General features: G+C 44.1%; 2 protein-coding genes and 1 non-coding gene across 5 annotated transcripts in view; 2 read left to right on the forward strand and 1 right to left on the reverse strand.

Annotated features, from left to right (window-relative positions):
• Nucleotides 1–415: 415 nt before the first annotated feature.
• SDF2 (stromal cell derived factor 2) lies at nt 416–8,807 on the reverse strand. Of its 2 annotated transcripts, XM_049772689.1 has the most exons (4): nt 8,363–8,807; nt 2,122–2,318; nt 1,066–1,096; nt 416–957 (listed from the first exon to the last, which is right to left on the reverse strand). In XM_049772689.1, the coding sequence occupies exons 1-4, from the start codon at nt 8,511–8,513 to the stop codon at nt 809–811; spliced, it is 528 nt and encodes a 175-aa protein (XP_049628646.1). In that variant the 5' UTR covers nt 8,514–8,807; the 3' UTR covers nt 416–808. The 2 variants fall into 2 exon arrangements, with proteins under 2 accessions (XP_049628646.1, XP_049628640.1); XM_049772683.1 differs by having other exon boundaries at nt 416–1,096; nt 8,363–8,804.
• Nucleotides 8,808–8,946: 139 nt separating this feature from the next.
• Nucleotides 8,947–24,721, forward strand: part of SUPT6H (SPT6 homolog, histone chaperone and transcription elongation factor) — a 56,065-nt gene continuing 40,290 nt past the window's right edge. The window contains exons 1-2 of one of the 2 annotated variants that reach the window (XM_049771187.1): nt 8,947–9,066; nt 23,018–23,159. In XM_049771187.1, the coding sequence (XP_049627144.1) occupies nt 23,051–23,159 (109 nt within the window). In that variant the 5' untranslated portion in view covers nt 8,947–9,066; nt 23,018–23,050. The remainder of the gene's footprint in view (nt 9,067–23,017; nt 23,160–24,721) is intronic. The other variant, XM_049771178.1, reaches the window with a different exon arrangement.
• On the forward strand, nt 20,457–20,581 carry LOC126033061 (small nucleolar RNA SNORA11). The gene has a single exon (XR_007504223.1). It is a non-coding gene; the product is annotated as a small nucleolar RNA SNORA11 (small nucleolar RNA).

A 24,721-nucleotide genomic window follows, 5' to 3' on the forward strand; every position in this document is an offset into this window, starting at 1 on the left:
GGATAATTCCCCAAGCACCACAGGACAATAGCACTGAATTTCCAGTTGGCTGATAATCGCAGAGAAGGGCTTTCAAACCTCCTGAGCATTACCTCAACTGAGCACTGCCCCCTTACATTCTACCACCTATATCACAAAAAAAAAAAAAAAAAAAAGGTTAGAAAAAGTTTAGATGTGGAACCAGGGAGATAACTGAAAGGACTAAAGCGGATAACTTACATGCATGCAAGAGAACCCCAACACCACAAAGATGGTTTCCCCTCCCCCAACAAGCACAGCACTTGAGTACCCCCAAAATTATTTTTAAATAAAAGATTAGTCTGCAACAAGTCTTTTAGCATGTCAGAATGACAGCGGGACCTATTAGGACCCAAGGATTAATCCAATGACATAGTACATCTATTACAACAGCAGCTAACAATTGGATTGTTTATCTTTATCATCACTTTGGAAAAAGGGAAAAATCTCACACATGAATAGTCCGTAACACCAAACTTCTGAGAAGTAAAAAATTTCCAAAGTTAAGAGGAATATCTCCTCATTTTTGTTTAACCAATTTAAATAGAAAACATCTGTTCCTTTACCAGTGAGTCCCATAGTCAGGAAAAAGTATCCACCTTTGGGAAATATCAAATTCAGGGGTGGGGCTGAAGCTTCCAAAATACAGAGCCACCATTTTCTGTCATGCATCTTCAACTCAATAGGGACATGTCCACTGTCCTGGGATCCTGTGACAGGAATCCCAAGGTGAATCAGCAGCATACGTCTATGAACACTGTGTGGTGACAGTGGCTTACAATCTTCAGACTCAGAGCTCTGAGTGGTGAGATTCTGCCTTCAACAATTCACTAGGCTTCATAAAGATGCCTTCCATGGCTTTCCAATAGTTGTTCTGGCTTGGCTGGGCCATGCCATGCACCTCTTTTTGTCCACTGATGGGCCGACCATATTGTTCTCCTGTGACAGACAGCAAAACCTCTGTGGAAGAGTGCTTGAACCGTACCTCACCATCCCTCACCCAGTAGGGCCCATTACAGAGCACTGTCCAGTCATCCAGATAATCACCTTCACCTTCCTCACCAAAAGCACTCACTTCCTGGAAGATAAAGGAGAGCGACATTGGTATTGCTGTTACAGAGGCTGGAAAGGGGAGGGAGAAGAATACATATACCCATAATAAAACAAAAATAGATCTTTTAATATTTCATTTGTTTGTTTAGTTTAGGATCCATTTCTGGTAGTACTCAGGGGTTACTCCTACCATTATACTCAGTATACCTATATAGACTACCTTTAAATCTGTTCCTGGTAAGCTTGGGAACTGTTGGGGGATGCGAATCCAGAAATATCTCCCAAAATGAGAGATTAATTCCCATTCTTACATCCCCCCTTTTGGGGGAAACCTAAATGATAATTCTCCGAAGTAAATAATCCAGACAGATAGAAAGGTTGGGGGACAAAAGTTTGGCAATGAAAGTCCTTTAACAGTTCTGATGCCAGCTCCCAAAACAACCTCCGAGCCAGCCGTCAGCTCTGCCAAAAAGCCTCTCGTCTTGCCAACAAGCCCTTTATTTTCTACTTAATCGCCCCCACCTGGAAGATCCAGGTGGACGACAGGCAAAGAAGAATCTTACGGAAATACACTACAGGGAACTATATGGGAAACCAAGGATCAAGCCCTGGCCAGCCATGTGCAAGGCAAGATCCCTATCTGCTGTATTATTGCTTTAGCCTTTCAGTACTATTTTTGGTTTTGTAATTTTTGGGGGGCCACACCCGGTGGTCCTGAGTTACTCCCGGCTCTGACCTGAGGAATCACTCCTGGCAGGGCACAGGGGACCATAGATGATAGCAGAGAATCAGAACTGAGTTGACCACGTGCTAGACAAGAACCTCACCCGCTGTACTATTGCTCTGGCCCCTCTTTCTCATTTCTTGATTTGATCTAGGTGTAAAAATTCCAAACTCTGCTTGACCAAAACAATTTCCCTCCCATCTTATTCAGCATGTGTGTACAAAAGAGGACATCTACAACTGAAAAAGAAAAAAAAATAAACATCTTAAACAATAACTCAGTTGAGAAATACACAGAATAACAATAACCATAGGATGCTACTTTACCTGGTTTCCAGAAAGAGGTGAGGTGAAATGGTGACTATGGAGGTTTCGGCCAGTGTTGACATGTGTCAGCCGAATGGGTTGGCCACATCTGACAGGGGTTCCTCTCTCACATACTGTGGCAGTCTTCCCCCGAATCCTCCAGTAACTGTTGCTGTCATCCACTGAGGTCACTCCCGTCACTGACTGCTGCCCACTGCCTATAGTCAAAAGAAAGAGTGTAAACCTGGAGCCGGAGAGATAGCATGGAGGTAAGGTGTTTGCCTTTCATGCAGAAGGACGGTGGTTCGAATCCCGGCATCCCATATGCCATATAGTCCCCTGTGCCTGCCAGGGACGATTTCTGAGCCTAGAGCCAGGAGTAACCCCTGAGCACTGCTGGGTGTGATCCCCCCCCCCCAAAAAAAAAGAGTGTAAAACTAATGTGACCCCTCTTTTTCCTAAGGTCAGTAATATGCCCTATGTCATAAAATAGGTTGGGAAGGGTAAAAAGAAATGTCGCTTAGTAGCATCTTTTCTAATATACTAATAAAAAATACTAATCATATTTATAGTGTAATATCATATCAGAAAGTCCAAGAATCTGCACCAAAGAGTCTTAAGTAAATGACCATATGGACATTAAATTTTTTCTGATTTGTTTATGGGTCACACCTGGCAGTGCTTAGGGCTTACTCCTAGCTCTGCACTCAGGAATCACTCCTGGCAGGTTTGCGGGACCATATGGGATGCCAGGATTGAACCCAGGTTGGTACATGCAAGGCAAACACACAACCCACTGTGCTATCCCTTAGGCTCTGTGATTTCTTTTAAAGTAGTGTTTTTTTGGGGGGATAGGGTAGGTCACAGCCGGCAGCACTCAGGGGTCACTCCTGACTCTGCACTCAGATCTCGGTCCTGGTAGGCATGGGGGACCATATGAAATGCCGGAATTCAAACTGAGGTCTTTCCTGGATTGGCTGCATGCAAGGCAAACACTCTACCACTGTGCTATCACTCCGGACCCTGAAGTAGTATTTTTACCTGTTTATATGAGCTTTGATAACTCACAGTATGTCAGGAGTCTTTTCTTTGGTTTTAATTTGGGGGCCATACTTCATCATGCTTTGGGGTGACCAGGGCAACACCTCAGGAATCAATAACAGAATAACACAGGGTTTCATACATGCAAGGCATATTCTCTACCATGTAAGCCATATCTCAGTCCTTAAGTAATATTAATATATTTGCAATACATTTACTAAGAGTAGTTCAAAAAAAATTTTTTTATCACATTTCACAATTAAGGGCAGGGCCGGGGATCATATGGAATGCCAGGATTCAAAAAAGATAGGTATAAGACAAGCATCCTAATGTCTGTATTATTGCTCTGGACCCAAGTCATTGCCATTTTATAATGGAATATGAACCCAAATAGTAGTCCAAGGCCATCCCACTCAATGAGATTGTATTAGGATTTTGAACCTAGGCAGCCTAACTCTAAAATGTCTAAATCTGGATGCCAGAGCAATAGCACAGGAGGTTGCTTGCACAAGGCCAACCTGAATTCAATGCCTGGCATACCATATTGTTCCTCGAACCTGCTAGGAATAAGCCCTAGTAAGAACCAGCAGTAAGCCCTGAATACCGGCAGATGTGGCCCCAAAACAAAACAAAATAAATCAAAATAAAATGTCTACATCTGTCAAGGATGAAGAGAAGAAGTTAGGTCATGACTAGTGGTGTTTGGGAGCTATTTCCAGTTCTTGGGGGGTTGTTCCCTGTGGTGCTAGGATAAAACCAATGTCTCCAGCAGACAAAGTCTTCATTCAGCCCTTTACTATCTCTTAGGCCCCAAAATGCCTTCATTTATGAGAGTGAGGAGAGGGCCTTCCACACCCTGTTCAAGGGCCTTGGTACTACTCCTGACAAAATCTGACCAAGGGACTAAAGAGATAGCACAGTGGTAAGGTGTTTGCCTTGCATGCAGCGGATCCAGGACAGATGGTGATTAGAATCTGGCATCCCATTTGGTCCCTCCGTGCTTGCCAGGAGTGATTTCTGAATGCAGAGCCAGGAGTAACCCGTGAGCGCTGGCGGATGTGACACACACACACACACACACACACACAAAAAAAAAAAAAAAAAAAAAAAAAAAAACCAAAACAAAAAAACCACAAAACCTGATAAACCAGACCAGCAGTTCAATGCTAGGACCTGAAGACCTGAATGCTAGGACCTCTCAGGCCCTGCCATTCCAGTGCAATCACCCAAAATACTTGTGTCAGGACTCAAACCAGGTTGAGTACATACCAGACATCCTCACCACTGTATTATCTCCCAGACTATTAAACTCCTTAACAATCACTCTATCTCATGGCCTCTCACAACGGTTTATTTCCTTTTGAGTTTCGCTAAGCAGGCTACTCTCCCAAATTCCAGTATATTCAGTATATTCTCTTCCCTAGGCCTCACTTACTGAGTTCTTCAGGAGGTACATCATAATTTCCAGAACTTTCTTCAGATACTTATTGGCTTGTCACAGTTCTGCCATCAATTTCCTGATCCTGCTTGACCAGAGTTGTCGAATTGTTTGCTTGTTTCTTATGGTGCCAAGGATAAAGAAACCAGAGCTTCATACATGCAAGGCAGGTGCTCTACCACTGAGCCACCACTCCTTGCACTTGTTTGGTTGGTTTTGGTTTCTAGGCCACACCCAGAAGTGCTCAGGCTTACTCCTGGCTCTGTGTTCAAATATCAGTCCTTAGGTTTGGGTGCCAGGGATCAAAATTTACTGGCTATACTATCTATCTCTTTGGCACAACTCCCACCCTTTTTCATATTTCCTTTTTACCATTTAACATGTTATTCTGATAGTACAATTATCTGGAGAATATTTGTATCTAGAATATCAGACCCCGCTGTTTTTCACATTCAGCTCATTATGACTTTGCTACATCCTTTATTTATACCACTCTGTTCCACTTAGTGAGAGTTGCACTGCCAGTCTCCTAGCAAAGACTAGATTAAGAATTTTTTCTGGGGCAGGGAGAAAAAAAAAAAGAATTTTCTCTGACCACCTGCTACCAAATCTGGCCCCACTGCATGAGAGAGGACCAGTGAAAGTATTAGGACTTCGTTACAACTTGTCATAAACAAAAGGTTAGGGGCAAGAGTGAAAGCACAGTGTAGGGTGTTTGCCTTGCAGGTAGCCAACTCAAGTTCAATCCTCAACATCCCATATGGTCCCCTGAGCCAACCAGAGGTAATTTTGTTGGGCTTTTTTGTTTTGTTTTTTTGAGCCACACCTGGTGATGCTCAGGGGTTGCTTCTGGCTATGAGCTCAGAAATCACTCCTGGCTCGGGGACCACATGGGTCGCAGGGAACAAACTCAGGTCCGCCACATGCAAGGCAAACACCGTACCTCTGTGCTATCGCTCCAGCCCCAGAAGTAATTTCTAAATGCAGAGCTAGGAATAACCCAAGTGCTGCCAGGTGTGTGGTCCAAAAATAACCAACAACGAAAAAGGGCAGACCTTTCCTTACTTCTGGTTACTGTCTTTATGATTCTCCTGGTCATTACATGCTTCACTAAATCATAGTCTAGACCTAAGAGACAACTCATTGATTGAGTGCTTGTTTGCATGCAGGAGGCCTGGGATTGAGCCCTAGCACTGAATAGTCCACAAAACACAAGATCATTAGTAGCTGCCAAGCCCATGAAGTTTGGTGCACGCACATGCACACAGACACATACTAATAATAATTATACAAGTAGATCATGCTTTACAACTTCTCCTACTTTTTCCTTTTCTATTCAATCCTTCACTTCCTCCTCACTCTTCAAATCGTACAATTCTATCCCTTTTCCTTATCCAACTTAAATTCTTGGTAGAAGAGAAGATAAAAAGCATTTATGTTTTGAACATGTTTTTCTCGATTTTTGGTTTTTTTTTTTGTTTTTTCGGGCCACACCCATTTGATGCTCAGGGTTTACTCCTGGCTAAGCGCTCAGAAATTGCCCCTGGCTTGGGGGGGAACAAATGAGAGCCGGGGGATGGAACCGTGGTCCTTCCTTGGCTAGCGCTTGCAAGGCAGACACCTTACCTCTAGCGCCACCTCGCCGGCCCCTTGAACACGTTTTTCAAATGAGTCAAATTAATATCTAACCACTGACCATGAACCATTGTTGGCACTGGATAATCCCTCTTTTCTTTAACGAATGGGATGCTTAACTGTCTCAGGTACAGAGCTCTCTTCTCAACATTCAGTTCAGATCTGATCTATTTTTTCCGGATTGTAAAATGAGCCTGGTTCTCAAATATAGCTTCATATCAGAAGCACATGAAGAGTTTTCACACCCTCACATTCCTACTGCCAGGCCTTCCTACACCCACTGATCAGTTAGCAGATCCAAAGTGGGATAAAATTACAAAGTAACAAGCCTGACATATAATAGGTCTGGGACTTGTGAACCTTTAGTCCCCATCTGAAAGAACTTCCTCTCACCATCTAACATTCAACAAGGAATCTAGTGGTCATCTTACTGGCTCTCATATCTCACTAGATGAATTCATTTCCCCTTCCTTCTTTTTTTTTTTTGGTTTTTGAGCCACACCCGGCAGTGCTCAGGGGTTACTCCTGGCTGTCTGCTCAGAAATAGCTCCTGGCAGGCACGGGGGGACCATATGGGACACCGGGATTTGAACCAACCACCTTTGGTCCTGGATCGGCTGCTTGCAAGGCAAACGCCACTGTGCTATCTCTCCAGGCCCTCCCCTTCCTTCTTTTTAGTCTTTTGTTTTCCTGTTACTTGTTGAATGGTTCATCATTATAATTTTTGTATGTAATGCAATAGGAAACACATTGTTAGAGCTCTTTAAATCTGTGCTGACCCTGCTAACTAAGCATTTTAATTAAATATATTAAAAAGTCCCCTAGGAACTGCAAAGATAGTACAGAGGATAAGGCATTTGCCTTGCATGTGGTTGACCCAGGTTCAATCCCCGGTAGTTCATACAGTCCTCCTGAGCCCCACCAGGGGTGATACCTGAGTGATTCAGGAGTAAACCTTGAGTACAGCAGGGCAAGCCCCCCCCCCAAAAAAAAAAGATGAAAATATTTCTAATGCTTTGGGACCGGCAAGGTGGCGCTAGAGGTAAGGTGTCTGCCTTGCAAGCGCTAGCCAAGGAAAGGACCACGTTTCAATCCCCCAGCGTCCCATATGGTCCCCCCAAGCCAGGGGCAATTTCTGAGGGCATAGCCAGGAATAACCCCTGAGCATCAAACGGGTGTGGCCTGAAAAACCAAAAAAAAAAGTCCCCTAAACAATTTCCAGTCCAGTGACTTTTGGTTTAAATTATTTGTGTGAGAATTAAGACAAGGATAAAAAGGAATCAAAGAAAAAGAGCAAGTATAAAACACAAAAGATAAAAAGGTCATAAAAATTAAAAAGTGTAGGCTGGACTTTTATTTATACTTTGTATATATCATTATAATCTTTCCTGACGTAAAATATTATATGAAAGATCTGTTGCTATTCTTATGTTGTTGAGGATTTGTTCTCTCTCTTGCTGCTTTAAGTAGTCTTTGCCTTTTTTAAAATTAAATTTCTTTATTTTAGACAATGTTGTTTACATAGTTGCTCATAATAGTTATTTCTGGCATTCAATATTCCAACACCAATCCCACCAGCAGTGTAACATTTCCTCCACTTTGTCATCAGTTTCTCAACCTCCCTAAAGTCTTCCTTTTGGCAGGTATGAATAATTTACCTACTATTACTTGGCACAACTAAATGGTAATAGAATTATAAAAAAGAAAAAAACCCTTGATTAAAAGAAAATTTGTGAAAAAAATTAAAAAGTGGTCTCAGAAATAGAACTCTTGCTGTAACTCTTTCTACAACTCACTTTCTCCTGAACAGAGTAGCGAAAAGCAGACTTTAAATCTGAACGTATCTGACAGATCTGATCGATGTGTCATTAAGTTTGAGTTTGTGCCCTCCTTTATAAAACAAAGATCACATTAGCTGCCTCCTTCGAACATTAAAAGCCGCAAATAGGGTGCATATAATGTATTAGCACTCTGGTCACAAAACAGAAACCTATCGATCACTCTTAAGATACCTTAGAACCCAACCCTTAAGTCGTCTACAGTAGGAACACACACACACACACCCAGGCTCTCAGAACCTCCCCAGGCCTTGCTCCCCCCCAGAGTCTCCCAGGCCTTCCCAGACCACCCGAATGCCAGCAGCAGTACCTGACCCATAGCGCACGTCGTGCGAGTGCAGCCTGACGTTGTGGCGCGTATTGAGTAACTTCACCACAGAGCCGCACGTAACCACCGCCAGATTGGACGTCCCCACCACACTCCACAAACCCCCGAACAAGAGAAGCTGCACCACAGCCATCCCAGGCAGCTAGATCGACCGACTTAAGGAAGCCCCGATCCACTCGCCCCAGTCAGCTTGGCTCCTCCCCGGAACCGGAAGCGACGAGTGGAACCATAGAGAGGAGGCCATGGAAACGCCCTTCACGGTAGCCTTTATGGTTCTTTTGGCTAGAGCGGCTACAATGATGCCTAGTAACTTTCTCGGCCTGATGGCTTCCGATCCCCTCATTCTGTTTCCAGCGCTCTGCCACAGCAGCGGCTCCCAGAGACGCTTCTAATAACACTTTTCCCTGCCACCCTCCTCCCGCCCTACGAAGCCCTAAAGGACATGGACCCAAGAATGGAAGAACAAGGCCCGTCCACTGCCGATGACAGGCCGCCGGAAGTGACGTAAACACCATATGACAGGGCGCCGGAAGTGATGCAGCACGTCGACGCAGCGGCGGCGGCGACGGTAGAGGCGGAGGGGCCGTGCGGTGGTTTACTACTCTCCTTCCCCGGTCTCGGTTCGACGCCTCCATTTTCCTCGGTAGGTGCCTGGCGCACCGGAAGCAACAGCGGGCTCCCGGCAGGTAAAATTCAGGCTGGATCAAGGGATCGGCACGAAGGGATCGACTAGGGAGCCAAGGCACCTAGGGCCTGCTCCCGTAAGGCAAGAGGCACTGGAGAGCCGAATGCGGGAAGGAGCCTCCTCCCCGCTCCGGCCTTCCCGGTCTTAAGGGACGAGGAGGAGGAAAGGAGGAGAGTTGCTCAGAAACTCAGTCCTTCCCCCGCAATCCCCTGCTCCCGAAACCCGAAAATTGAGCGGCGTTGTAGCCTTATCAGCCACCTTCCTGAAATCCCGTCCTTCTCGCAGTCTCAGAATTGAGCCCCGCCAAAGAATTGGGACGCTTCAAGGGCTTCTGAGTCAGCATCATCAGGTGATCGAGTTGTTCCAGGGATCTGAAACCTTTGGGGCTTTCAGACAGACCTGCACGGCCATCGGGCTAGAGAATGATGCCAAATTCTATTTTATTTCCCCCCCTGGAGTGTTATTGAAATTAGAATGATGCCAGATTCCATTTTCCTGTCGTGTTTTATTCAATTGAGTACTTCTTGTAGGTGACAACATTTTTATAAAATGCCCACTCCCAGGCATCAGAATAGAGTAGGCTCTTCGGTCAAAACTTCTTTTCTTCCTGTCTCTGCCTTTCCAAGCACTCCCTTGAAACAGTTGGAGCAGTTAATTTCCTGGGTTGTTAGGAGGACTTTTCTTTAAGAGATTTCTTCTCCCAAGATTCATTCACCCATGGAAATTCACTGTAATACAAACTGTGGCAAGAGAGTAGTAAGTTAAACCTTTGCTATTAATGAACATTGAAAGTTAAGAAGTACTCAATTTTTTTTTTATTTTTCAGGGAAAAATATTTTTCCCTTAAAGCTTATTATAGTTCCACTGTTTTATCTTTTCCTTTGCTTTTTCTTTTTTCGGTTTGTTTGGTTTGGGGCCACACCCAGCTGTGCTCAGGGATTACTTCAGGTCCTGCACTCAGAAATTACTCTTGGCAGGCTCCAGGCCATATGGGATGATGGAGATTGAACCCAGGCATGAAAGGCAAACGCTCTCTTGCTGTACTATCTCTCCAGCCCCTCCATTGGTTTGTTTGTTTTTTTGTTTGTTTGGTTTTGGGTCACACCTGAAGGCATTCGGGTTATTCCTGGCTCCACTCTCAGAAATCACTCCTGCCAGGTTCAAGGAACCATATGGGATGCTGGTAATCTAACCACCATCATTCCTGGGCCGGCTGCATGTAAGGCAATCCGGCTCCCTCCACTGTTTTTCCTTTTTTTCTTATTGGTGGTGGTGGTGGGGGGAGTTTACACCCAGCGGCACTCAGCGGTTGCTCCTGGCTCTATGCTTAGAAATTGCTCCTGGCAGGCTCGGGGGACCATTTGGGATGCCAGGATTCGACCACCGTCCTTCTGCATGTGAGACAAACGCTCTACCTCCATGCTATCTCTCCGGCTCCCACTGTTTTTTCTTAGAGCTTACATTTTTTATGTGTTTTTTTGGGGGGGAGGGTGTCACACCTGGCGGCGCTCAGGGGTTACTCCTGGCTAAGAGCTCAGAAATCGCTCCTGGCAGGCTCAGAGGACCATATGGGATGCTGGGATTTGGACCACCGTCCTCTGCATGCAAGGAAAATGCCATACCTCCATGCTTTCTAAGTTTCAGTATATTGATTACAAAAGTGTAAATACACTTTCATCAACTATGAATTAAATTTCCAATAGCTTAAGTTCCTTCTGCCGTTATGAATCTATTTTATTTTATTTTTTTTTCTTTTTTCTTTTTTTTGGTTTTTGGGCCACACCCGGTGGTGCTCAGGGGTTACTCCTGGCTGTCTGCTCAGAAATAGCTCCTGGCAGGCACGGGGGACCATATGGGACACCGGGATTCGAACCAACCACCTTTGGTCCTGGATCAGCTGCTTGCAAGGCAAACGCCGCTGTGCTGTGCTATCTCTCCGGGCCCCTATTTTATTTTTGTATTTGAACCACATTCAGCAAGCTCAGGGGTTACTCTTGGCAGTGCTTGGGGGATGTCAGATTGAACCTGGACTGAGGAGTGAAAGGCACGTGCACTATGTGCTATACTATGTGTCTGGTCCCTATGAATCCATCTTTATTTGTCTGCTTGTGTGGCTAAGAAGTTAGATGAACATGGATTTGTTAGCTTCTTAGGAGACGTTTTGCTTCTGGATATTGATCACATCAGGTGGCAGTGCTTGGGGGACTATATATGTGGGGTACCAGATTGAACCTGAATCTACTATGTGTCCAGTCCCTATGAACCCATTTTTATTCGTCTGCTTATGTGGCTAAGAGGTTAGATGGACATGGTTTTGTTAGCTTCTTTTATTTATTTATTTATTTTGGTTTTTGGGTCACACCCAGCAGCGCTCAGAGGTTACTCCTGGCTCTACACTCAGAAATCGTTCCTGACAGGCTCAGGCATTCAAAGCAAACGTCCTACCTCCATTCTATCTCTCCGGCCCCTGGTTTTGTTAGCTTCTTTGGAGACATTTTGCTTCTGGATATTGATCACATCAGGAAATGGTGGATCCTAGTAAAACCCAGCAAATTTTACACTTATCTAAGTTGACCTTCACATAAAAGAAAACTAAGTTAGTTTTAGTTTAACTAACTTAGTTAATTTAACTAACTTAGTTTGGTAGAAGTATGGTCCTTGGAGGCAAATTAATCTGTCTTTGCCCTTAAGGTTTTGGTTTCCATAAATCGTGTGCCAATTACAATTTTATGTCTGTTCTTTGGGTTCTTCTCCACTAATCCTCAATAAAATGAATCACCAAATTCTACTCCTCCATAATTTTTTTTTTTTTTTTTGGTTTTTGTGCACACCCACTGACTCTCAGGGGTTGCTCCTGGCTATGCACTCAGAAATAGCTTCTGACTTGGGGGACCATATGGGACACCGGGGGATCTAATCACAGTGTGTCCTAGTTTAGCGCATGCAAGGCAAATGCCCTATCGCTTGCGCCACCACTCTGGCCCCATCCTCCATAAAAATATATCAGCAAAAATAACATTTATCAGCATAAATTGTTTTTGTTTTGTTGTGTTGTTTTGTGGAGGAGCCATACCCTGAGGAATCAGGGCTTAGTCCTGGTAGGGCTTAGGAAACTAAGGAAAGCCAGGGGAATTAAACATGGTTTAGCATCTTTGTGCCTGCACTATCTCCCCACCCCAATATAAATTGTTTTGATATTCCTCACATCCCCTCCATATCAAACCCCTTTTACATTTGTCCTTCATAGCCAGATTTCTACCTGTACCATCTTAACTTTCTTTTCTTTTCTGTTCTTTTCTTTTTTGTTTTTTTTTTGTTTTTTTTTGTTTTTCGGGCCACACCCGTTTGATGCTCAGGGGTTACTCCTGGATTGGCACTCAGAAATTGCCCCTGGCTTGGGGGGACCATATGGGACGCGGGGGGATCGAACCACGGTCACGATCTTTCCTTGGCTAGCGCTTGCAAGGCAGATACCTTACCTCAAGTGCCACCTCGCCGGCCCCACCATCTTAACTTTCTATATTACTCATTCTTCTGTCTTCTAGATACATCATTGAAATTTTTCTTCTTTTGAGGGGAGATTTGGCTACACCCAGTGGTTTTCAGGGGTTACACCTGGCTCTGTGCTCAGAAATCACTCCTGGCAGGCTGGGGGACCATATGGAATGCTATGGATTGAACCCATGTCTGTGCTGGGTCTGCTGCATACAAAGAGAATGCACTACCACTGTGCTATCGTTCTGGCTCCCAAAATTTTTCTTTTTTGACTTTTAGGCAATAACCCAGCAATACTCAGAGGTAGTTCTGGATCTGTACTCAAGGATCACCCCTGTTGATGATCAGGGGACTATAGGATATGGGGGATCTACCTAGAGTCAGACATGTATGTACAAATTAAGTGTCCTACATTCTATGCTATCATTCCAGCTCATTTGTTTGTTTTATTTATTTATTTTGGTTTTTGAGCCACATCCGGTGGTACTCAGGGGTTACTCTTGGCTCTGGGCTCAGAAATCACTCCTAGCGGGGCCGGAGAGATAGCATAGAGGTAAGGCGTTTGCCTTTCATGCAGAAGGTCGTCGGTTCGAATCCCGGCATCCCATATGGTCCCCTGAGCTGCCAGGAGCGATTTCTGAGCATGGAGCCAGGAGCACTGCCTGCGGGTGTGACCCCAAAACCAAAAAAAAGTGATGATAAAAGAAATCACTCCTAGCAGGCTCAGGGATCATATGAGAAGCTGTGATCAAACCTGGTTGGTTTTGGGTCAGCCACGCAAACACAAACACAAACACCTTATCACTGTCGGGGCCCCTAGCCCATTCATTTAAATTTAAGTTCTTTTGACTACTTTGTTGCCAGATTCCATAGCAACTTTGTTTTAATCTTCTCATTCTGCCTGTCTTCATAATTAACTCCTTTTTTGTTTTGTTTTGTTTTTTGTTTGTTTTTTGGGTCATACCCGGCAGCGCTCAGGGGTTACTCCTGGCTCTACACTCAGCAATTGCCCCTGGCAGGCACTGGGGACTATATGGGATGCCGGGATTCAAACGTTCTACATGGAAAGCAAACGCCTTACCTCCATGCTATCTCACCGGTCCCTGACTTCTTTTTTTAACCTTTCTTTTCATGTCTCACTGTAACTTTTCAGGCTCCTTTTTTAGCTCACTTTTTGTTCTATTTATTATTTATTTGGGGGATTATTTGTTATCTTTCTTTCTTTTTTTTTTTTTTTTGACCAAAATATTGCCTCAGGGTTACTCCTTATTCTGTGCTCAAAAATTACTCTTGCTGGGGCTGGACAGATAGCATGGAGGTAAGGCGTTTGCCTTTCATGCAGAAGGACTGTGGTTCAAAACCTGGCATCTCCTGGTGAGCTTGGGAACCATGTGCCAGGAATTAGACACAAGTCAGCCATGTGTAAGGCAGGCATGAAGTACCATCTCTCCAACCCCTTAAGCTTAATTTTTTGGAATAGGGGTTAGAGACCACACAGTGTTGCTCAGGGGCTATTTTTAACTACTCGCAGTGCTCAGCAATAAGTGGTGCAAAGAGCTAAATCAGGGCCAGAATGATGGCACAGCAGTAAAACATTTACCTTGCACAGACCCAGGATAGATCCCTGACATTTCATATGGTCCCCCAAGCCTACCAAGAGCGATTTCTGAGTGCAGAGCCAGGAGTAACCCTAAGCACCACCAGATGTGATTCAAAAACCAAAAAGAAAAAAGAAAAAAAGGTGTTAAATCAGGATGGACTACAGAAAGTCAAGTGGACATTAAACCATATGTTCCCCCAAACCTACCAGAGTGATCCTTTATCTACCTGGTGTGACACACACACAAAACAAATTAGAAATGAATATTGGTTGAATTACTAAGTAAATGAAGTTAACTTTCTGTTGAAAAACAGCAATGATTTCCTAGTGATTTTTTCTTAAATCCTCAGGGCCTCACACATGCAAGTCAAGTGTTCTTCCACTCTGTGTTCCATGCCCTTTTTTTAGTATCTTTAGGATAGATTAAATTTGGGGTTGGGGGGGTGGCAGTGTAGTTGGGCCACACCTGGCTTTGTACATGGGGATAACTTCTGGCTTTGTACTCAGGAATTACTCTTGCAGGCAGACAACCATAAAAATGCCCAGGATCAAACTCCTGTTGACTGTGTGCAAGACAAACATCCTACCTACTGTACTATCACTCTGGCCCCATATTTATTTATTTTTGGCTTTTGGGCCATACCCAGTGGTGCTCAGGGCTTAATCCTGGTTCCATGCTTAGGGATTAGTGCTGGCAATTCTCAAAGGACCGTCTGTGTTGGTAGGGATCAAATCTGGGTTAGCCATGTGCAAGTCAAATAAATGTACTGCCCAGCTTGGGATAGGATTTTGTCTTGTTTTATTCTATAGAGATCTGTAGGACTTCATTTCCAGTTTATTTCACTTCCCCTTGTCAGTCTAACCCTCTCTGGGGCTGGAGAGAGTGCAAAAGTTAAGGTAAGCAACTTGCAAGCAGCTGGCTCCAGTTTAATTACCAATACTGCCTCTGGTTCCTTAAGCATTGCCACTTATGGCCAAACCCTCTTTGTTACTATGACAGCATGCTAGGCTTGGTGCGGGTCAGGCTTCTCTTACACTCTTAACACTACCATTTCCTGTGCTAGCTTCTCCTCTAAGCTAATTTCTCCTCTTTCTTATGGTCTCTTTAAAGTCATTGTTTAAAAACAGATCAGTGTTCCGGTTACCTACAATTTGATGTACTTCTTATTTAGGGTTAACCCAAATAAGGCTCCTGGGGTAAATTAGGCCATTCTGATCATTTTACCTATTGTCTGCTTTGTGCCCCAATGATATATTTTGCCTTGTCATTTGTAGCCTTTGTTTGAGCAGAAACTATATGTTCCCTAGTCACTCCCTCCCTGATTTGCAATATCTTAGATTTGGTTACATAGAGTATGTTCTCACTGTCTTTATTATCATTGATAGATTTTTGGAAATGCAACTCTTTTTTTGTTTTGTTTTTGTTTTTTGGATCATACCCAACCATGCTCAGGGGTTACTACTGGTTCTGCGCTCAGAAATCGCTCCTGGCAGGCTCGGGGGACCATATGGGGTGCCAGGAATTGAACTGGAGTCCGTCTAGGATTGGCCGCGTGCAAGGCAAATGCCCTTCTGCTGTGCTATTGTTCCGACCCCTTTAGGTTGGTTTTTTTTTTGTTTTTTGTTTTTTTTTTTTTTTTAAGTTTTTGGTTTTGGGGCCACACCTGGCGGTGCTCAGGGGTTACTCCTAACTGTCTGCTCAGAAATAGCTCCTGGCAGGCACGGGGGACCATATGGGACACCGGGATTCGAACCAACCACCTTTGGTCCTAAATAGGCTGCTTGCAAGGCAAATGTCACTGTGCTATCTCTCTGGGCCCCCCTTTAGAGTTTTTTTGTTTGTTTGTTGTTTTTTTTTTTTTTTTTTGGAGGGTCATACCCGGCAGCGCTCAGTGGTTACTCCTGGCTCTATGTTCAGAAATCACTCCTGGCAGGCTCGGGGAACCATATGGTATGCCGGGATTCAAACCACCAACCTTCCGCATGCAAGGCAAATGCCTTACCTCCATGCTATCTCTCCGGCCCTACTATAAGCTGTCTTAAGTGGACTCTGAACACTTTATTGGAGTGGAGGAAAGGCACAACCAGAGGTGATCAAGATTTTTTTTTTTTTTTTTTTTTGGTTTTTGGGCCACACCCGGCATTGCTCAGGGGTTACACCTGGCTGTCTGCTCAGAAATAGCTCCTGGCAGGCACGGGGGACCATATGGGACACCGGGATTCGAACCAACCACCTTTGGTCCTGGATCGCTGCTTGCAAGGCAAATGCCGCTGTGCTATCTCTCCGGGCCCTCAAGAACTATTTCTGTCTGCACAGGAGTGATCTCCTGGCTATGCTCATGGGACCATCTGTAGTGCCAGGAATTCTAGCTGGAGTCAGGAGACTGCAAGGCCTTAATACAAGTACTATCTCTTGGGTCCCTGAACACTAGTGTTTTGTCTGCTTATTTGTTTGGTTAGTTGGTTGGCTTTAGCCTATACCCAGCAGTGCTCTTGGCTCTGTGCTCAGGGATCACTCCTGATAGGTTCAGGAGACCATATAGGTTACCAGGGATTGAATCCAAGCTAGCCATTTGAAAGCAAGCACCCTAGCCACTGAACTATTACTCCAGCCTACTTGAACACTGTTTTATTTTGTTTGGGGCTACACCTGATAGTGTTCAGATGCTTTTCTAGTTCTGTGTTTTAGAGTGTTTATGGTGTTGAGGGTGTAAAGTGTACATGTAAAATACCTGTTTTTATTAAACTTTGGAATTTTTTGATTCCAGATTTGCAATAGTTTTAGGCTCATAAAGAGCAGAAGGTACTGTGTAATGTTCCACATTAGACTTTTGGGAGAATACAACAGAGCAGAAGGCTTGTTCAAGCCAATAAGTTTTTTGCATGGTGCTTTATCTAAACTATCCTTTATTTTAGTATATGTGCTGCCAAAGCAAACACTAGTCTATCCTTTATTACTTTATTTTAGTTTTTGGTAGGGAGGACTGTAGAGGGTTTGGCCCCAACCTGCTGCACTCAGGGCTTATTCCTGGCCTTGTATTAAGGATCACTCCTTGGGCTGGAGCGATAGCACAGTGATATGGCCATTTGCCTTGCACGTGGCCAACCTGGGACAGGCCTGGGTTCGATTCCTGGCTTTACATATGGTCCCCCCAGCCTACGAGGAGCGATTTCTGAGTGCAGAGCCAAGAGTAACCTCTGAGTGCCACTCAGTCATCTGAAAAATTTGTCATCATGAAAAAATTTTAACTGTCTCACAGTGATTCAATTAAAGAATTTATTTTAAAAAAGTTTTGAGGGGGGGCCAGAGAGATAGCATGGAGGTAAGGCGTTTACCTTTCATGCAGGAGGTCATCGGTTCGAATCCCGGCATCCCATATGGTCCCCCGTGCCTGCCAGGAGCAATTTCTGAGCACGGAGCCAGGAAAAACCCCTGAGCACTGCCAGGTGTGACTCAAAAACCACAAAAAAAAAAAAAAAAAGTTTTGAGGGGTCGGGAAGGTGGCGCTAGAGGTAAGGTGGCTGCCTTGCAAGCGCTAGTGTAGGACGGATCGGATCTCGGTTCGATCCCCCAGCGTCCCATATGGTCCCCCCCCAAGCCAGGGGCGATTTCTGAGTGCATAGCCAGGAGTAACCCCTGAGCGTCAAATGGGTGTGGCCCAAAAACCAAAAAAAAAAATTTTTTTTAATCAATCATCATTGAAGTTAATAATGCAAGGAATTAACAGACACCTCTTGTTGCTTTCCTTTCGCTTTAATTGCCTCCTTAATCTTGTATAAAGGGAGGGATTGCTGAGGCCTCCCCTGTGGCAGCTGGTCCCAACTCCATTTCTCTTTCAGAGACTGTCATGGCAACCACCAGTCTCCCTTTGAGCCAGTTTGTATTGCAGCTGTGTTTCCACCTGGGGAAAAAAAAAATCAGCCTTTATTATATCATCTCTCCCTTTCTCGACCAATTTTAGTAGCACATACAGCTTTCTTTCAGTCTGATTGTGGTAATTTTTTCTTTCATTTTTTTTCTTGAGATTATAGCAGCATTTAAGAAAATGAAGGTGCTAGAGAGCTAGTATGGCATAATACACTTGCTATACATACATACACTCAGGTTTGGTCCTGCGCAAAATACATAATTTTGTTGTTTTGGTTTGGTTTGGTTTGGTTTTGGTCACACCCGGTGGAGCTCAGGGGTTACTCCTGGCAGGCTCAGGGGACCATATGGGATGCTGGGAATCAAGCTACCATCTGTCCAGGTTCCGTTGCATGCAAGCCAAACACCCTGTGCTATCTCTCCGGCCCCAAAAATACATGATTTTGATTCTCCTCACGACCACCAGGAGTGATCCCTGAATGTAGAGCCAGGAGTAAACTCTAAGCATAACTGGGTGTGAGCACCCCCAAAAAGGGAAGAAAATAAAAGGGTTCAGAGAGATAGTAGAGGAGTTAAGGTAATTACCTTGCATGTGCCCAACCCAGGTTTGATCTCTGGTACCAAAAACCATAAAAAAAAAAAATAAACAAGTACCCCCATGGTGGATGGAGATTAAAAGGAAGAATGCCCTGATGATGGACAAATTTTCAAGAGCATAACTACTAAATACAACATAAATACCACATCAGGTCATCTCAGACTTCATATATAATAATAATGATGTGCCAGTAAAATGTACTCTTTTTTTCTTTTCTTTTCTTTTTTTTTTTTGGTTTTTGGGCCACACTCGGCGTTGCTGGGGGGGGGGGGGAACACCACATGGGACACCGGGATTCGAACCAACCACCTTTGGTCCTGGATCGGCTGCTTGCAAGGCAAACACCGCTGTGCTATCTCTCCGGGCCCAATGTACTCTTTTTTTCTGTAGTAGTTGAAGCTTGCCAGCCTCCAGTGTTACAACCAGCACCTGCTACACATATAGCTCCCACAAATTACAGCCAGATTGCTCTGACACACCTCTTTAAATTGGAGGTTTTATGTCTTGAGCTCTATTGGAAGTGTTCCCTAGCTATCATACAGCATGTACTTTATTGCTAATCTAGGAGATGGGTGAAAAAGTGTATGCAATACAGAGCACCAGCTGCTACCAGGACAGAGGAAAACTGTGTTTCCTCCAGGTAGGGAATCTTTATATTAAGTAGGCTGTGGGGGCATCTGGTCTGCAGAGGTGATATTTACTGTGAAGATATTGAGGCCTTAGAAGACTGAATTTGTTGGTCTGATACCCTTATTAAAGTAAGCTACATGTGTGGGTGGTTGTACCAAGTCTATTTTTAATGAGTCAGTTCAGTGCTGAGGAGCAGCTGTGTCAAAATACAGAGTTCCAGATTTAATTGGCAGAAGTTTTAGATAGTGACTTTTTTGCTTGTTGTTTTAGGGCCCCGCTGGGCTCAGGAGTTATTCCTGACTTTCTGCTCAGAAATTAATCCTAGCAGGTCTTGGACCATATGAGATACAAGGAATTGAACCTATATGAGATACAAGGAATTGAACCCAGGTCAGCCATGTGCGAGGCAAATGTCTTCTCCTTGTAATACCATCACTCCAAGTTCTAGATGATCACTTTGGCAGCAGTCGAGCTGGACCCAGCTTCTATCCTTGGCATTCCATAACCTGCAAAGGATGGTCCTCGAGCACAGAGCCAAGAGTAAACTCTGAGCATAGCTTGTTATAGTCCCCCTCAAAATAAAACTAAGTAAGGGACTGAAGTGATAGCACGTTGGGTAGGGTGTTTACTTTTCACCTGGTTGATTGGGGTTCGATCCCTGGCATCCCCTATGATCTCCAAATCTGACAGGAGTAATTTCTGAGCACAGAGCCATGAGTAACCCATTAACTGCCGGGTGTAGCCCAAAAACAAACCAACAAAAACTCTTAAGAATTCAGATCTTGGGGCCAGAAAAATAGCATGGAGGTAGAGTGTTTGCCTGCATGCAGAAGGACGGTGGTTCGAATCCCAGCATCCCATAAGGTCCCCCGAGCCTTCCAGGAGCAATTTCTGAGCATAGAGCCAGGAATAACCCTGAGCACTACCAGGTATGAGACAAAAACCAAAAACCAAAAAAAAAAATCAGAATTTAGATCTTGGGGCTGGAGAAATAGCACAACAGTAGGGTGTTTGGCCTTGCATACAGCCAACCCAGGACTGACAGTGGTTCGAATCCCAGCATATCCCATATTGCCCCCCAAGCCTGCCAGGAGCAATTTCTTAGTGCAGAGCCAGAGTAATTCCTGAGCGCCACAGAGTATGACACAAAAAGCAAAACAAAACGAAACAAAATCCTTTAAAAAAAATAATAATTCAGGTGTGGTGTGCTCAGAGCAGGGGGCTTAAAGAAATGGCTCCTCTGTTTATTACACACCAAACAGAAATCTGGGTTACTCACAGGGTCACAAAGCTTGTGATTTTCCTATGAATAATACCCTACAGATAGCAGTGGATGAGGGGCCCAAACTATCAACTTTTGTAATTAAAAACAAACTGCTGGTGCTACAGTGATAGCACAGCAGGTAGGGCATTTGCCTTGCACATGGTTTACATGGGTTCAATACCAACATCCCATATAGTTTCCTGAACCTGCCGAGAGTCATTTCTGAATGCAGAGCCAGGAATAACCCGAGTGCCATCAAGTATGGTCCAAAAACAAAAAATAAAATAGAGCAAAACAACAATAACAAACATGCCATTATAAATGGCCACAATCTCTGTAAGGCTTTCTGTGTCTCCCTCCCAGTAAGGTTTATATAATAAGAGACCTGGCATAGTAGCTCTCAAACTTTGTCTTATGATCATTGTACTTTAAAAAAATGACTCTAGGGCTGGAGCAATAGCACAGCAGTAGGTCATTTGCCTTGCACATGGCCAACCCAGGACAGACCCAGGTTCCATCCCGGCATCCCATATGGTTCCCCTTGGCCTACCAGGAGCAATTTCTGAGCTCAAAGCCAAGAGTGACCCCTGAGTGCTGCCAGTTGTGGCAAAAAAAAAAAAAAAAAAAAAAAAAAAAAAAAGAGTCCAGTGACAGATTTACTGATTTTTTTTTTTTTTTTTTTTTTTGGGTTTTGGTTTTTGGGTCACACCCAGCAGCGCTCAGGTTATTCCTGGTTCTATGCTCAGAAATAGCTCCTGGCAGGCTCAGGGGACCATATGGGATACCGGGATTCGAACCACTGTCCTTCTGCATGCAAGGCAAACGCCCTACCTCTATGCTATCTGTCTGGCCCCATATTTACTGACTTTTAAACACATATATGTGTGTTTACAACAGTTAAGCTAAAATTGAGACATTAAATTTATAATATTAATCCCAGAGGATTAATCCCAAATATGGCTTAAGTACCGCACATAATTTGCATATGATAGGCCCTGGTTTGATTTCAGTCATCACATTGCCCCTTCATCACCATGAGTGATGCCAACAGTGCCTTCCCACAGTAATTTAATATTTTGGGCTGGACAGATAGTACAGAGGTTGCACACTTGCAGCTGTTCCTGCAGCAGTGATTCAAATTCTGATACCACATATCCCCTGAGCACAGCTAGGTGAAACATCTTCCAAAATTATTATTTTGTGATATGCAAGTATATCAAGTTGGCACAGTATGCACCTGAAATTGATATAATGTATGCCAATTATCAATAAAGCTGAAAAATAATAAGCTCACTGTGTGTGTGTATGTGAGAGAGAGAGAGAGAGAGAGAGAGAGAGAGAGAGAGAGAGAGAGAGAGAGAGAGAGAGAGTTTGAGGACCACAAATTCAGGAATTACTCCTACCTCAGTTCTTAGGGTTCACACTCCTGTCAGTGTTTGGGGGTACTAAATGGGATGATGGGAATCGAACCCAAATTGACCACATGCAAAGCAAACACCCAGCCCTGTACTATCACTCTGGCATCTCTTTTTTAAGAGAGAATGTTTATGTGTCTGTGTCTATGTGTGTAATTGTCAGGATCAAATAGGCATGCAGAACTGGGGCTCTATTGTGAGTCACATCCCTACCATAATTACCTTTTGTAGATTATACCTGAAAGAAGCAACCTTCCCTTAAGCATGGAATTGAAAATGGAAAAATCTGAGTTCAAAAACAGTCAAAGGGTTAGTTAGAGTGTTTGCCTGGCAGACAGTTCCTGAGTTCAAGCCCTAGCACCACTTGATATCCAGAGGACTGCTGATTTGCCCTCCTTATCATCTCTAGCACTGCTGGGATTTTTTTTTTTTCTTTTTTGTTTTTAGGGTCACACCTGGCAGCGCTCAGGAGTTACTCCTGGCTCTACACTCAGAAATCACCCCTGGAAGGCACAGGGGACCATATGGGATGCCGGGATTCGAACCACTGTCCTTCCACATGCAAGGCAAACACCTTACCGCTGTGCTATCTCTCCGGCCCACTGCTGAGATCTTTAATGTTTCCTAGTAATGCTAGAGCCAAAAAGCACAGTGTCACTGGACATGTGCAGTGAACAATCTGATTCCTGTGGGCCTGTCAATATCGACAGAAATGACAGACAATACCTCAAAGCTCCTGAGTACTTCCAAATTAAAAAAGAATGGAAGCCATCTTATTGTTTTTTATTTTGGGGGGCCACAACCAGCAGTGCTCAGGGGTTACTCAATTCTGTGCTCAGGGTTCATTCCTGGCTGTGAAAGGGGAACCATATGGAATGCCAAAGATCAAACCCAGGTTAATCGCATGCAAGGCTAATGTCTTACCTTCTGTGCTATTGCTCCAGGCCCTAAAATCATCTAATTCTTACTCCCCCCCCCATGTACAGTAGTAGCACATGACTAAAATGCTATTTGTGAGGTTTAAAATTTTTCTTGAAAGTCATATGCCTCTATTTTCTTTCCCATCTTCTTTCTGTCCCTAGCCATTTACAGGAAAGCTGTGAGAAGCTGCAACAATGTCTGATTTTGTGGAAAGTGAGGCTGAGGAGTCTGAGGAAGAGTACAACGATGAAGGCGAAGTGGTGCCCCGAGTCACTAAGAAATTTGTTGAAGAGGAAGATGATGGTGAGGAGGCCCCAGCCTCAAGCTTCTCCCCACTATTGCTAAGCTTTGGATAGTTGGATTCTTGCTGATGAGGCTCAGGCTCAGCACAGGAGTTATCACATATGAGGTACCAGCTTGAGAATTTTCAGTCATTCGTAGAATGTTTACTGAGCATCTGTCAGCTGTATGCCAGGCAGGTGTTTTACCTAGAAATAGGGATACAAAATAAAGACCTATAGAGAGTAAACTAAACCAGTAAATAAATACCTGTGTACTTCTCTTTTATGTATTTTTTATTGTATTTTTATTTGTGGGTGTGGGTTTGTTTTGGTGCCATAACCAGTAGTGCTCAGGGATTATTTCTGGCAGTGCTTGGGGGAATTAAATGAAGCACTGGAACTTGAACTCAGATCAGCAGTATGTGCCCTATCTACTGTATTGCTCTCCAGTCCTGTTCCCTATTTAAGATATCTAGAAGTATTGGTGTTTATTCTAGTAGCTTCCATGTCTCTTGCTAAATAGTATTCTCAGGATGGAACCATAAAATGGATTAAAACATAGGAAGGAGGACCAGAGCCAATAGCACAGCGGTAAGACATTTGCCTTATATGTGGCCAACACAGGATGGACCCCGGTTCAAATCCTGGTATCCCATATGGTCCCCCAAGCCTGCCAGGAGTGACTTTTTTTTGGGGGGGGGGGGTGTCACACCCAGCAGCGCTCAGATTTACGCCTGGCTCTATGCTCAGAAATTGCTCCTGGCAGGCTCAGGGGACCATATGGGATGCCGGGACTCGAACCACTGTCCTTCTGCATGCAAGGCAAACACTTACCTCCATGCTATCTCTCCAGCCCCAAGAATGACTTCTGAGTGCAGAGCCAGAAGTAACCCAGTCCGCCATCGGGTGTGACCCAAAAACCAAAAAAAAAAAAAAAATCACAGGAAGGAAATGTAAGTTTCAGCAAAGAATTACAGAGAGCTGGAGATATTGTACAGGGGGTAAGGCACTTGCCTTGCATGTCATTGACCCCAGTTTAATCATCAGTTTTGCATGTTTTCCCAAGCACCACCAAGTATGACCCTTAAGTTTAGAGCATAAGACACCTCTGAGCATTACCAATTTGGCCCAATCTCTACTACAACCACTACACACTGGGGCCAGAGAGATATTACAGTGGTAGGGCATTTGCCTTGCACACAACTGATCCAGGACCAATAGTGGTTCGAATCTCAGCATCCCATATAGTCCCTCGAGCCTGCCAAGAGTGATTTCTGAGCACAGAGCCAGGATTACCACTGAGCACTGCTGGATATGACCAAAAAACAAAAAACAAAAAACCAGCTACTCCCAATAAATTATGTATGCAAGAAGGAATTTATATTTTATTTATTGAGTAGGAAAAAAGGATATTATTTATGGGTGAAAAATGTTTAACTATTTCTCCCACTCACCTCCATTCCTAGGGATTAAACTCAGGGCTTTTACACACGCAAGACTTGCCAGTTCCACTGAACTGTCTCCTAATATACCTTTGTTGGATTTTAGAATTTTTTTTTAGTTTGTTTGCATTGGAGGCCATTC

The sequence above is a fragment of the Suncus etruscus genome, chromosome 1 (genome assembly GCF_024139225.1).
Source record: "Suncus etruscus isolate mSunEtr1 chromosome 1, mSunEtr1.pri.cur, whole genome shotgun sequence".
NCBI classification, from domain to species: domain Eukaryota; kingdom Metazoa; phylum Chordata; class Mammalia; order Eulipotyphla; family Soricidae; genus Suncus; species Suncus etruscus.